Here is a 12,985-nt window from a genome sequence, read left to right on the forward strand (position 1 = left end):
TGGGAGAAGGAAGGGGGGGGGGGAGCAGCCACAACACCCAGAAGCTTCGTGGCCAAAGCAGCCGTTTGGGACGGCGGTCCGGGGACGGGGCAGGTTTGGGAGGCCGGCGGTGCCCCTCGCCTCCCCATCCCCTCCGGCCATACCCCGGCGGGACGTCTCTCGGGAGCCGGCGGCGGAGCTCCCCGCGCGCTCCTCGCCAGACGCCTCCTCCGCCCGCCCGCTAGTCCCCCACTCACCATAGCCGAACGGCGCCGCGTCCGGCGGCCTCAGGGCGCAGCTGCAGCCCGGGCGCCGCCGCGGACAGCACGGCGGAGCAGTCGCGCCATGCAAGGAGCCGGACTGGAGCCGCCCCTCGCCGGGGCCTTGGAGCGGGGCCGAGAGGGCGGCTCCGCGCGGCGCTCCTCCCGCTGCCCGGCCCGCCCAGCCCAGCCCCTACAAGGAAGGTTCGGCGTGGCCTCCCCGCGCCTCCCGACCAGAGCCCCGCCACAGCTTTGCCAGCTGGGCCGGCCGGCTCGGGGGACGGGACGGGTTGCACGACCCGGCGAAGCCCGGAGCAGCCGCGGGACTCCCACCGGTGGCTGCTGAGTTCGCGGCGTGGGTGGCCTTCCGGCCACCGCAGCCGAAGGCCGCCGGCCGCCCACCAGGACCGGGCCGGCACCCCCTGCCCGCCTCCCTACCCCCGGCAGAGCGGGCTGCACAGCTGGACTGCTAGCCGAGGGACGGCGAGCGGCAGCGGCCCTTAGCGGTCGCGGGCGAAACAGGCTGAGCTGCCCCTTCGGGGCCCAGAAGTGCTCGGGAGCAGTGTGAGAGGAACCGGGGTCCCCTCCCCCGTTGTCTCAGCATCCCCTTCTCCGGGGCAGGCCGGTGCCAGCGGCATCTCCACCGGGGAGCTCCTAGCCGCCGCCGGGCTTGCTCGGCGCTTTCCTGGCGGGGTCCCCAGGAAAGCGCCGAGCAAGCCCGGCGGCGGCTAGGAGCTCCCCGGTGGAGATGCCGCTGGCACCGGCCTGCCCCGGAGAAGGGGAGGGGCAGCCGAGTCTTTTATTGGAGGCGAATCTGCGGGAAGTACCGGAATTTGCGGGGGGAGGGCGTTCCTCCTCTTGCTTCCTCTGCAGCTTTTTGGCGGGCGCCGCTGGGGGGTCCTGGCTCTGCCTCGCGGGTCTTGGCCGCGCTGCGCCCTATAAATAAGTTCCTTTTCTCCTCTCCCTCCAGGAGGCCCTCGCTTTGTGGAGAATGAGATGGGGGTTGCCATAGCGACAGCGTCCTGGCAACCGCTCGCCGCGCTTTGCTCCTTTCTCCCTCCGCCCTCCTTCCTCCAGGACGCTGGCAGAGGCCCCACCCGCAAAGAGGCGAGAGGGCAGGTGCACCTCGACGGCGCGGCCATGCCAGCCTCGTGGGACGTCTCTGGCATTCCTGCACATCTGGAAGAGGGCACAGGAGGCCGCCCGATGCTTAGGCAAAGGTCTGGGGCAGCCAGGCCCTGCCGCCCCCAGGTAAGAAGGGGTTTGGACGGGGCACTTTCTTCCCTCTATCTGGAAATTGGGGGGGGCACCGGGGCTATTCTGGTCCTGCCAGCCACCCTGCTTCTTCAGGTGAGCAGGCATCAGTTGCCCGTGCCCAGAATAAACCGGGGGGGGGAGGAGAGAATGGGGGAAGCTTTTGCTCTGGGGTTGGGCAGAGACGCAGCAGCCCCCCTCCCTCTGGTGATGCCTTTTCCTCTGGGCACTCAAGTTTGAGGTGTTGGGAAACGCATCATGTGGGGCTCTGGATGCAGATGTGGCATGTGGTGCTGTGAGTTGCTGAGCTGTGGTGGGGGGGAAGATCTTCTTGGGGAGAAACAAAGGCCCATCTTCTTTCTGCATTATTGGCCCTAAAATGGGAGGGGGGGCAAGTCTTCCCAGCGGCATCAGACCAGTGCAGGTCCCTGGAGAAACAGAGGCAGGAATCATGAGGAGGCTGGGGGGGGGGAGCTGAAGAAGGGAGTTCCGGAATTTGGTACTTTCGGACAATTTCTCCATTTTCAGCTCATTGGTTGTTGCAAAGGGTGTTTGTGTGGGGGTCATACAAAGTCACCTTTTCAGGCTAGAAATGCACATCTTGGTGCTTGAAGGAAAATATCCCAGTGCACCCCTCCCATCCCCCAGTGAATAGGGAGACTCTTGCAGTATGCCGCCCACTGGCTTGATCTGCTTGAATCCCACTTGGGAGCCTTTGGGACACCCTGAGCTGAGCCACTGCCCACTCGCCACCCTGGGAGGGACTTTTCTGGAGACCAGGAGGGGGAGGGAACTTTGCTGCCCTCCCAGAGCAGGCAAGGAGACTGGTCATCCTTCCTGCTGTGCTGGTCCAGCCAAATGGGAGACCACCCAGCTGGCAGACAGGCAGGCAATGGGGGAGACCCTCAAATGGGGGTGTTTCCAAGGTTGTCCTGGAGACCCTCCTGGGCTTTTCGGATGTGCCTCTCCTGCCCTCTAGCCCTGCCCGCTTTGCTTTAGAGGCAGCCTGGGAAGATGCACTCCAAGCGTCCTATCCAGACAAGCCTTTAATGGGGGCATTTTAACAACTGCTCTATCAGCGCCATTAATTAAGTGCTGCTGCTGCTTTAATAGATGCACCCCCAAAGAGCAATGAGGAAAGCAGCAAAAACAGAGGAAGCACCAGCAACCCTCAGGGCCAAAAGAGCTGCTAAAAAGGGCACCCCAGGAAGCCCCTCCCCCCCATTGGACTTTTAATTTCCACAGTCCCAGCAGCTCAGAAGTCTTTCATCATTCCAGGCGGCTCAGGAATATTCCATAGCGCCCTGCTTTCTCCCACCAACCTCTGGTGGGTGCTCCCCCCTCCCAGCCTTCAGCATCGTGTTGGAGACTTGGGATGGGTTGGGAAGGCCTGAGCCCACCAGGCAAGGCCTTCATGCCTCTCTTTCCCCAAAAGGCGTAAATCCCTGGAAAGAGAAGATGGCCCAGAGGAGCCCAAACTTCTCCACCCTCGGACCAACTGAAAGGTACCCTGAGACTCCCAAGGAGGGGAGGGGGGTGAGAATGGGGTTTCTGGGGGGGGGTCCTGTCCAGCCTCAACTGAGGATTTCCTGGCTGGGCTGAGCTGCTCATCTTCTGGGGAGCTCCTGGGAGCAGCTGCTGCTTCCAGGCCCTGTTCCTGGCCCCCTGCCGCCCCACTCCTGGCCTGGGTCGGAGGGCAGGCCCAGAAGAGGTCCAGCACCTGCCAAGCCATAGCAGAGACTGGCCAGACCAGGGAGAGAGGGGGGTCTGGCAGACCAGGAGGCGGCTGGTCAGGCCCACTGCTGCTGCTGCCCCTCGACTGCTCCCTCCTTCAGACGGATCCGGAACTTCCCGCTGCACAGCCAGGCCCTGACAGCGGTTCCGCTGGGCTCGGCCCGCCTGATGGACCAGCTGGAGGACCGAATCCTCAGCCATGAGAAGACCACGGCAGCCCTGGTGGAGCATGCCTTCCGCATCAAGGAGGACATTGTCTCCACGCTGCACCGGATGCAGAACAAGGGTGGCGGGGACCGGCTAGCCAGGCAGCTGCTGGAGGAGCATATCCGCAACATCACTGCCATCGTCCGGCAGCTGAATCGGGACATCGAGGTCAGTGGTGGCTCCTGGCGGCCTCGGGGGCTCCCAGACATCTAGGGGAGCCAGGCCAGGTCAGGGGGCTCCCACTGAGGGGTGGTTGCTTGGAGAAAAGAAGTGGCTGCTCCAGATACCACCTGCTTGCTCAGCTGACGGCCACAGAACAGTCACATCTCACACAGCCAAATTGTTCACAGGACAGCAAGGGCCATCTTCCCTTTTCCGCCCTCGCCCACCCTGAGTTCCTCAACCGCAGCAGTTTTAAGGCCTGCGGACTTCCAAAATTCCCCAAGGTTGAGAAATGTTGGTTGTGCTAGAGAAGCGCCAGGTTGGGATGCAAAGGCCTCGCCTCTCAGTACCTGCTTCTGCTGGGGCCAGATCCTCCCCCCCCCCATATCTTTCCCCTCACAGCTGGCGTTGAGGGATAGACTGCTCCTGGCCACGCTGCCCTTTTGGCTTTCTGCTCTCAGGCAGTCTTCCCTCCATCCCTTTTTGGAGATGGCTGTGGGATATGAAGTGGGGCCTATGGCGGCAGGAAGCACCAGCAGCTCCCCATTCCCCTTCCCCATCCCAGGGACTGTGGGGGATTCATTCTCGCATTTCCTGCCCTTGTCAGGCTCTGCAGGAGCAGATCCGGGTCAGGGATAACCTGAGTTACGGAACAAACTCGACCTTGAAGAGCCTGGAGATGCGGCAGCTGTCTGGGCTGGGAGACCTTCGTGGACGGGTTTCCAGGTGAGACCCCCCCCAAAAAGACTTGGAGCCGGGCTCTCTTCTGAACCTGAGAATGAGGAGGGGCTGGAGAAGAAGGCAGCGAATTTTGGGAACTATAGTCCTAACCCGTGAAGTTAAGAAGGTGTGCAGAGGATCAGAGCCTCTGTGAGCAGCCTGGGGCCCCGGAGATAGGAGCAGCCAGCCTGGGGCCCAGCTCTGGCTGTGCACTGACACAGAGCAGTTTCTTCCGGCCATCAGCCACAAACTCAATTCGAAAGAAGAATGTATCTTTGACTCTGCAGTTGTCCTTTTGAGCACCAAAAAGGGGCCGCTGGCACTTGCCCTTCCATGCTTGTGGCTCCTATCAGTTCACATCAACCATACCCTGGCAAGAGTGTGTGATGAGGGGGGCTGCTGGGGGGGGTGTTCCCCTGGCTTCAGACTCTTCTGCTCTGGGGCCCTCCCCTCCCTCCCAGCCTGCAACTATGGGACAATTTCCTGCCATGTGGACTGAGGAGCTTATTTGGGGAAACACTTTGCTGGCATCCACCCTCCTCTGGCTTTCAGTCCAAGGTGGACTGGCTTCTCCTTAACCTGATGCAATTTTGCTCAGTTGCTGCCAAGATCACCGACTCAGCCTTTCCCCTGAACCCCCACGCCTGGGCCTGTTGCTGCCTGGGCTCCCTTTCCTGTTTCTCTCCTGCCTTGCTCGGGAGGAAGGGCAGCACGAGGAGCCCATCTGCTTGATAGAGCTAAAGCGATCAGCCGAAGGGAGGAGCTCCTCCTCGGCCTTTTCCGCCAGCCACTCTCCCTTCTGTCCATCCCAGGTGCGACGCAGGGCTGGCCAGAGTCTCCGCTGAGCATAAAGTCACCTACGAGAGACTTCAGAGCCTCAGTAAAGAGCAGCAAGCAACAAAATTGGTCCTGGAGTCCAAAGTCAAAGAGACAGAAATACAAGTAAGGGGCTTGAAAGGGCGGGTCGCCCCTCCTCTCTCCGGGCCCTGCATTGTCCATAGAAGCGCCAGGGAAATTGGGAGTCCTTCAAGCAGGGCGCCAGCACAGATCAGGCCCACCAGGGCCGTCAGGCATCGGCCCAGAGCCGGCTCTGGCTTCAGCCATCCTGAATTTCCAGGGGTTTCCCAGAAGGGCCCTGGGCTTCCACCAGGAAGACGCGTCTACACCCCAGAAACAGGAGCAGGCCCGCTGCAGCCTTTTTCATCTGAAACTGGCTCTGGTCTGGGTCCCCCGAAGGCCCCTGGCTCTCATCTGCAACCTCCTAGTCTGCTGGCATGGGGGGGGGGTGCTCTTCCTTAGAGAAGCTGGGGCGGGGGGGGGTTGAATCAGAAGCTCAATGAAGGAAGGTTGAATCAGCTTCAGAGCACATCTGGGCCCAGTTCGGATCATTTGCGTGGCTTTGGGGGGGGGAGGCTGGACCCCAAACCCCTCCTTCAGTTCTCTCTCTTGGCTGAGCCTTCTCTGGTTGGAAAGCTTCGGTTCTGAGATGGCTTCAGTTGCCATGGGAAACGCAGTAGCTGCCTGGCTGCGGCATTGTTATTACTGGATAAAACAGTTGTGGGGGGGTGTGATGGGCTTATTTATCTTGCTAACTGAGCAAAGGAGGGGAGGGGGTTGCCATTTTAGACAAACACAGCAGAGCTCAGAAGCCCTCTGGGTCCATTCTGGGTTGGCAGCCGGTCACTCCTCCATGCCTCTTCCAAGACCGCTCCTGGCCTGGCCTGCCAAAGCCCGCTCACCATCTGGAAAAACGGGGGCCAGAGCATCACTCCATAAGAATGCATGAAATCATTTCTCCCCGCATTAGTCAGCAGCCCCTGGTCCGCATGAGTCAGTGGGGACGGGGATCACATGCCGATTTGCCCTTCTGTGGCTTCCCCTTGTCAGGAAAAAGGCTGTCGAACCTCTGATGAAGGACGGAGGGCACTCCTGGCATCTATTTTTGGAATCTTCCCAGTTCAGATTCGGTGGAGGTTACCTTGGGGCTGGTGAGGGAGGCTTCTCCCGGATCCCCCCATCCCTCTAGGGCAGCCTCTGCTGAGAGAAGCCCTGGGCAAGGTTGGGGCGGGGCAGGCAGTGAGATGGCAGGTCGTCAATGCTTCCCTCTCCTTGTTCTTCTGGGGCTCTAGCAGAGAGCGAGCAAGAAGGACCGATGCCCTGCTGCAGGTGGGCACAGGAGGAGCCCTCCCGTCCCCATGCCACCGAGGCATTGGCAGGCCTCTCCATCCTGGCTGTGGGTCATGGGACCTGGAGCTGCTAGCTCGAGAAAAACGCCCTTCCTTTGCCGGCAGGGGTTTTTCTCAGAAGCAAAGCCGTGCCCTCCTGGCAGAGAAGAGACCACACCACCAAATGCTGCCCCCCCCCCCATGGAAACAGTCCCTACAGTGTGGATGGCTTAAAAAGCAACCCTTTTCAAAATGGTTTGGAGAATCTAGGGCTTTTCCCCCTAGCTTGGGTCAGGTCCAGCCAGCCGAGAGTTGTCAACTTCTTTGCAAACCGGAATTACGTGTGGAAGAAGCCATAATTTGACTCTCCCTCCCTGCCAGATTTCCCATCTTTTGAGCAGAATCGAACAATCTGTGATGCAACAAGACGCAAAGCTCAAGCTGGCCTACAAAGAGAGCAATCAACAGCTCCATCTTCTGGAGGCCAAGTAGGTTCCCCCCCCCCCCAAGGATCCAGCCAGTTTTCCCCACCAGTTATTGTAGGGCTACACCCTGCGCTGCCCTGGAAGGTGCCCTTAAAGGTCTGCTGGGGGAGGAAATGCCCTTCCGCTCAGAGCCATTTCCCACCTACCCAAGAGTTTTGTCTTAACTGTGCGAAAGGCCCGAGCCATCTCTCGCTGCCGATATTTGGGGGGTGGCTGATTCTTTCTGCCCCACCAGGCTGCAGGATGCCGTCGACCACCTCACCAGCCAGATCTCCTCTGCCCGCAGCCAGATGGAGCAGGAGCAGGGGCGCTTCGAGAAGAAGTTCCTGGAGAAGATAGACCACCTTTTCCTTGCCGTCAAGGAGAAAAGTGTACGTTTCTGATCTTGGGGGGGGGGGGAGGCTGAAAAGCATCCCCAGTCCTGGAGCGAGAGAAAGAGCTGCACACCACACACACAGGAAGCCAGGTGGCAAACTTATTTTAACCAAGGTTTGTGGGGAAGGCCTCACTCCGTAGACCGAAATGTAAACACATCTCCTTAGGCCAGGGGTAAGCAACCCAAAACACTCAAAGAGCCACTTGGACTCGTTTCCCATCGAAAACAAAACGCTGGGATCCTCAAAACCCTTTTGATATCTAAAATGAAGATAACACTGCATATATCCTGTTTTACCTTGTGTGTGTGTGTGTGTGAGAGAGAGAGAGAGAGTGAGTGAGTGTATACAGGGCTTTTTTTTTGTCATAGGATGCCCAGAACAGAGTTCCGGTACCTTTTTTGGATGGAACCTTGTAGGATAGGCAAGGTGGGTTGTATGACGTGTGAGTTCCGGCACCTTTTTTTTTATATACAAAAAGAGCATTGTATATATAAAATAAAGGTAAAAAAGGATATATGCAGTGTTATCTTCATTTTAGATGTCAAAAGGGTCTCTATCTGTCTCTCTCTCTTTCCTCTCTCTCTCTTTCCCTCTTTCTCTTTCCTCTCTTCTTCTCTTTCATCTCCCCCTCTCTTTCTCTCTCTTTCCCTTTCCTCTCTCTCCTCTTTCTTTCCTATCTCTCTTTCTCTTTCCTCTGTCCCTCTTTCCTCTTTCTCTCTTTCCTCTCTCTTTTTCTTTCCTCTTCCTCTCCCTCTCTCTTTCCTCTCTCTCGCTCTTTCCTCTCCCTCTCTTTCTTCTCTTTTTCTCTCTTTCCTCTCCCCCTCTCTTTCTCTTTCCTCTCTCTCTTTCTTTCCTCTCCCTCTTTTTCTCTCCCTTTCTCACCCTCTCTCTTTCCTCTTTCTCTTTTTCTCTTTCCTCTCTCTTTCCTCTCTCTCTCTCTCTCTCTCTCTCTCTCTCTCTCTCTCTCTCTCCACGTGAGAAGAAAGAGAACGAAAGATAGACGGCGCCGAAGGGGCAGGGAGGGGGAGCAGGATGGGAGGCTGGGGGTCCCTGCCACCGCCGGCCCGGCTGCCACCCCTGCTGCGTCCTCGGCCATTTCGCCATCACAAGAGGAGGGCGCCAAGGGACACTGCTTTCCCTGCAGCGCAGGTGCACCATGGGCAGCCATGCCAGCAACGGGGAGTGCCGCCGTGGAGACGGGGGGGGGGGTCCCGACCCGCTGCTGGCGTTGCACCCAAGGTCTCCTCCTGCAGCACCGAGGGCGGCGGTGGCAGCAGAGGCTCCCTGAAAGCGGCCGAGGAAGGCGCCACCGATGGGGCTGAGGTGGGGCCGGGTGGTGGAGAGCCCCACCGGTGGCTGCACGGCGTCTCTTGGCCGCCCTCCCGCTGCCGCCACCTCTGCCTGTCGTGCTGGCGAAGGGGTGTGGCTGTCCAGCTGCCGCCTCTCTGACCTCGCTCAGTGCGACGGGCAGAGGCGGCAGCGGGGCAGCGGGAGGACGGCGAAGGGGCATGGCTGCCTGGCCGCCACTGCCTCTCCAGCCTCGCCCAGCACGATAGGCAGAGGCGGTGACGGCAGTGGGAGGACGGCCAAGAGGCGCCATGCAGCAGGTGGGGAAAGAGCTGGGCAGGCGCCGCGGGGGAAATCTCTCGAAAGAGGCCATGGAGATCCGCTGCCCGCAAGATGGCCGAAAGGCACGGGCAGAGAGGGGAAGCTACCGAGACCCCCGGCGACCCCCCAGGACTAATAGAGGCGGTGGTGGAGCAGGGCGAGGGGAGACCCGCCGAGCAGGAAAGAGGCATCCTGAGACTGGCCACCCGCGGCTCCTTACCCAGGTTCTACCACCTTTCCAGCAATCCTCCTGGCTCTTCCTCTGCTGCCACCACGTGCAATCTGAAGAAGGAAAGAAGTTCAACCAATCAATTCAAACTTTGTGAGAAGTTTGAATTGATTGGTTGAACTTTTTTAGTCCTACTTTTTTTTTCAGACTGAGGACAGGGAACCGCAGGAGACGGCTGAAAGAGCCGCATGCGGCTCCGGAGCCGTGGGTTGCCGACCCGTGTCTTAGGCTGACTGATTGCAGCTCCTTCATTCTTGCTGACTTGAGGTTCCCCTCGGAGCCGTTTCCCCTGGGGAGAAGCCCCCCTCTGCCCAGGGGAGGCAAGCGCTCCTGGGGCTCAGAAGACCCTCAACACAGGGCAGCTGGACGATAGTTGTTTCTCTCCCTGGCCACAGGAAGTGGACAGCAGGGCTCTGGAGATGCAACTGAGCGAGATCCACAGGAAGCTGCAGAAAATGGAAGTCGGGCAGAAATGTTCAGCCCAGGAACCGGAGGCCAAGCAGGCCGAGGACAGGATGAGCGTTCAGCTCAGCAAACTCCAGTCCGATTTCACTGAGGACATCAAGGAAGTCAAGGCAGAGGTTAGCGCTGGTAAGGTGATCTGGGGGACACCCAGCCAGCAACAGGTGTCCGGCAGGACTCTTGGGGGAGGGGGTGGCAGAGGGTAAGGGGGCAGGATCCCCCTATGTTGCCAGGGCATCTCCCACTGCCTGCCTCCCTGCCTCCCTCCCTCCTTCCTTCTGGTAGTTTCTGTATGGGCAAAGGGGGGGAATCCTCTGGGAAAAGGGTGGGCCAGCTGTCCCTATTCCCCCCTGCCAGGACTCAGCACCATCTATGAGAGCATCGGATCCCTGCAGCAGGTCCTGGAATCGAAAATGAAACTGGACAAGGAGGAGCTGCAGAAGCAGATCCAGCAGATGAAGTGAGGGGCCTGGAGCTTGCAGGTCCAGCAGCCAGGGAGCAAACCGCCCTCCTCCCTTTGCTCCAACGGGATGGACTCTTACAGTCTGGGCCGAGCGGCTGTGGGTCATTTAGTGTAAATAAGAAATGCTGGGCGTGGCCAGACAAGCCTGCCCTTTGGAAGGGGAGCCGGACAGGACGATGGCCATGCCCTACTGGATCTCAGCTCCCACCCTGGACTTTGGAATTGGGCTTCCTCCAATCAAGGGGACACCCTGCATTGCCATAAATGTCGGCGTGCCAAAAGATCTGGCCTCCTGAGCTGATGGAAGAGACTCCAGAATCCAGCTTGCTTCGCTTGAGCAAGACTGAGGTGGTTTGCGAGTGGCAAGCGGGTACCAGCCAGGCCAGGAAGTGCCACCCACCGCAGCCTCCCCTGGGCCAGATTTTTGCCCTGCGGCTAGTGGCTCTCCGCACTTGACTGCTCCTTCGCCTTTCACCCCAACACCTGCCAGCCTTGAAGGTCTTAGGAGTGGGTGCAAGAATGTCTCTTTGGGGAGGCTAGCTGTCGCCCACTTGCACTTCCACATGGTCTGTGAACCCCACTCTTGCTCGGCGCCTCTCCCTACCGCTTCCCCCCAATTCCCCTACGTTTTGATCTTCTGAACGCCTCTGCATATTTCCTCTTCCAGCCCAGGTGCCCTCTGCCAGCCTCGTGCCCTCTGCCTCTGGCTCCAGTGCCACTGGCTTCCCTGCAGCTCTCGTGCCAGCCCAGCCAGCATCCCCGTCCTCAGATGCCCTCCCTCCCCTTCATAGGCGTCTCAGCTGATCCCTGCCTCCCAGCTCAGTGGGAGGAGGAGGCCGGTCTCTTCCCAAGCAGGACCTGCATTGCAGGTATGGCCAAGGCCTCCAGCCATGCCGGCCACAAGCCTGACCCCCCCAAAGGCAGCCTCCCCTGCCCCAGCCAGAACGTGACCCTGCCGTCCGCATCACCAGGCTGAGAGAGTCTCCTCCTCTCAGCTGTCCAGAGGACCTCCTGCCCTCCTCCGCTTCAAGGATCCAGCCAGCCACAGGTACTGGGACCCCCTTAAATGGCTAAACTCTCTTGGGTTGAAATGCCCAGGCTCTCGCCCAGCCCCATGGGGCCTTTGGGGGTCCCACTGACCGGGACACAGGAAGGAAGGCAAACAGAGGGTTTTTCCTTCCGAATGCCGTGAGGCTTGGACCTCTCCCCAAAATGGCTTGTCCGGGGGTTTCTCTACAGGAAACGGTTGGCTCTGCCTTCACCTGGAGCCCATAGGTTTTTTGTACAAATCTTTAAGCAAAGTGGCATTTTCACAAATCACACTCCTCACTTCCTTACACCTCTTTCTCAGTGCATGTTCTGTCAAGGTAACATTTTGGCTTTATAACATCTGATGGTGGAGAATCTTGCTATGTTTTTCCTCAGAATGTTGACCTCATGCAGATATGAGCTAAGTGGGTAAAATGTAGACTATTGTAATGGAAAGTCTGCACCAGAACTAGATCCAGTCAGTGACATTTCAGCCCCTTCTCCAAATGTTTACCTGGGGTGGGGGCATTGAAGAAATAGAGGTTTAACCCTTTCCATAAAAGCAAAATGTTTAGCTTGGATTCCATCTGTTTCCCGCATTATAAGGGCTGTCCTCGCGTTGCCTTGGGCAGCCAGCCCTAATCAGGCCTACATGGCTGGGGACATATTCTGACATTCAAGCATGCTTGTTTAATTGGATTTCCTCTAGAAGGCCCTGGCTCCAATACAATGGCTATGAATCCATGCAAATGCGGTGGCTCACCTAAGGGGAGGAGCGTTGCTCAAGTGTGCTTCTCATTTCATTGCAGAGATGCGGCAGCGCTGGCCAGCCCCCAAGACCCCATTCCTTGCGCACGCTGATTGCCCGTGGAGGATGTGACCGAAGCCCCTTCCTCGCAACCAAAGATTGATCAGGAAGAATGTCCCCCTTATCCCCACTTGGCCAACTGTCTGGGGAATCCTCCCTGCCCACATCTGTTTGTGAGCCGACAGCCTGGGCAGTCCTCTGGCCAGCGAATCTCCCTTTCTCTGGCATTGCTTGGGAGGGGGAATGGTCATCTGGGAATGGATGCAGGGATGGGGAGGGAAAGCTGGGGCTCGGTCAGCCTTGGGGCAAACCTGCTGGGCCTTCCCAGCATCCTCTCCTGTTGGGGGGGGGGGGGGATAGTTGCATTTTGGCCTTTCCAGGGCATGCCAAGCCTCAGGAGAATACCATCTGTGATGAGAAGGTGGGCACCCCTTCCTTCCTTCTACTGCCAGCCTGGGAAGCAGACGGTGTGGCTGGGCTCCAGGCTGGGAGCCTTGCAGGAGGCCCTGGGTAGCCCAGGGAGGGCCCTGGGCAGCCTCTGTTCTGGCTTGCTCAAGGGACTGGCTGGCTGAGGAGGTGGCTGACAGCATTAGCTGGGCATCACGCTGTATCTTTCCTCTGTTGGAAAGGCAAATTAAAAAAAAAAAAATCTGAATTCATCCACAATAATCACGATGAGTAAATTTCTCCAGGTATTTCTTAAATGTCTTTTTGAGAACAAATACATGTCTACATTTATGTAAATTTTGGCTGCTTAAGAGACCCACAAGATTGGCAAAACGCCCAGCAGACTTTTATAAATAAGGGCTCAACAACTGCTTGATAAGTGTAAAATTTTTAATAGTGAAAAGGAAATATTGGGGAGGGGGGATAGCGATATTTATAGTTCTCAAGAGTGTTTTGCTGTAAACCTCCGTGCAATTCCCCAGTGCTGCTGTGTATAACCGCCAGTGGATTCCCCGGCCGGGGCGTTTGGTCTGAACTCTGTTGGAAGAATTTTTTAAGCTCTGAATAAAAGTGAACGTTTAACGCTCCGAACCCGC

The 12,985-nt window shown here is 58.3% G+C and overlaps 2 protein-coding genes across 9 annotated transcripts in view; one reads left to right on the plus strand and one right to left on the minus strand.

The window, feature by feature from the left end:
- The window catches only part of MYO1E (myosin IE), a 36,379-nt gene extending 34,946 nt beyond the window's left edge, over positions 1–1,433 (minus strand). For 3 of the 4 annotated variants that reach the window (XM_039340018.1, XM_039340019.1, XM_039340017.1), the window contains exon 1: positions 1,067–1,433. In XM_039340018.1, coding sequence (XP_039195952.1) covers positions 1,067–1,408 — 342 coding nt within the window. In that variant the 5' untranslated portion in view covers positions 1,409–1,433. Of the gene's footprint in view, positions 1–236; positions 371–1,066 lie in introns of those variants that run through there. The other variant, XM_039340022.1, reaches the window with a different exon arrangement.
- Positions 1,353–12,980, plus strand: FAM81A (family with sequence similarity 81 member A). 5 transcript variants are annotated; one of them, XR_005556342.1, is made up of 10 exons: positions 1,353–1,490; positions 2,929–2,998; positions 3,329–3,602; positions 4,204–4,322; positions 5,129–5,258; positions 6,863–6,969; positions 7,202–7,337; positions 9,576–9,771; positions 10,000–11,153; positions 11,944–12,980. XR_005556342.1 is itself a non-coding variant. In XM_039340027.1 (9 exons), the coding sequence occupies exons 2-9, from the start codon at positions 2,952–2,954 to the stop codon at positions 10,104–10,106; spliced, it is 1,116 nt and encodes a 371-aa protein (XP_039195961.1). In that variant the 5' UTR covers positions 1,353–1,490; positions 2,929–2,951; the 3' UTR covers positions 10,107–12,980. The 5 variants fall into 5 exon arrangements, 4 of the variants coding, with proteins under 4 accessions (XP_039195961.1, XP_039195963.1, XP_039195964.1 ...); XM_039340027.1 differs by having other exon boundaries at positions 10,000–12,980; XM_039340029.1 differs by lacking the exon at positions 10,000–11,153.
- Positions 12,981–12,985: the final 5 nt, after the last annotated feature.

Source organism: Crotalus tigris, unplaced genomic scaffold, assembly GCF_016545835.1.
Source record: "Crotalus tigris isolate CLP2741 ecotype Arizona unplaced genomic scaffold, ASM1654583v1 scf7180000017741.1442986301:2390832, whole genome shotgun sequence".
In the NCBI taxonomy this organism is placed as follows: Eukaryota; Metazoa; Chordata; class Lepidosauria; order Squamata; family Viperidae; genus Crotalus; species Crotalus tigris.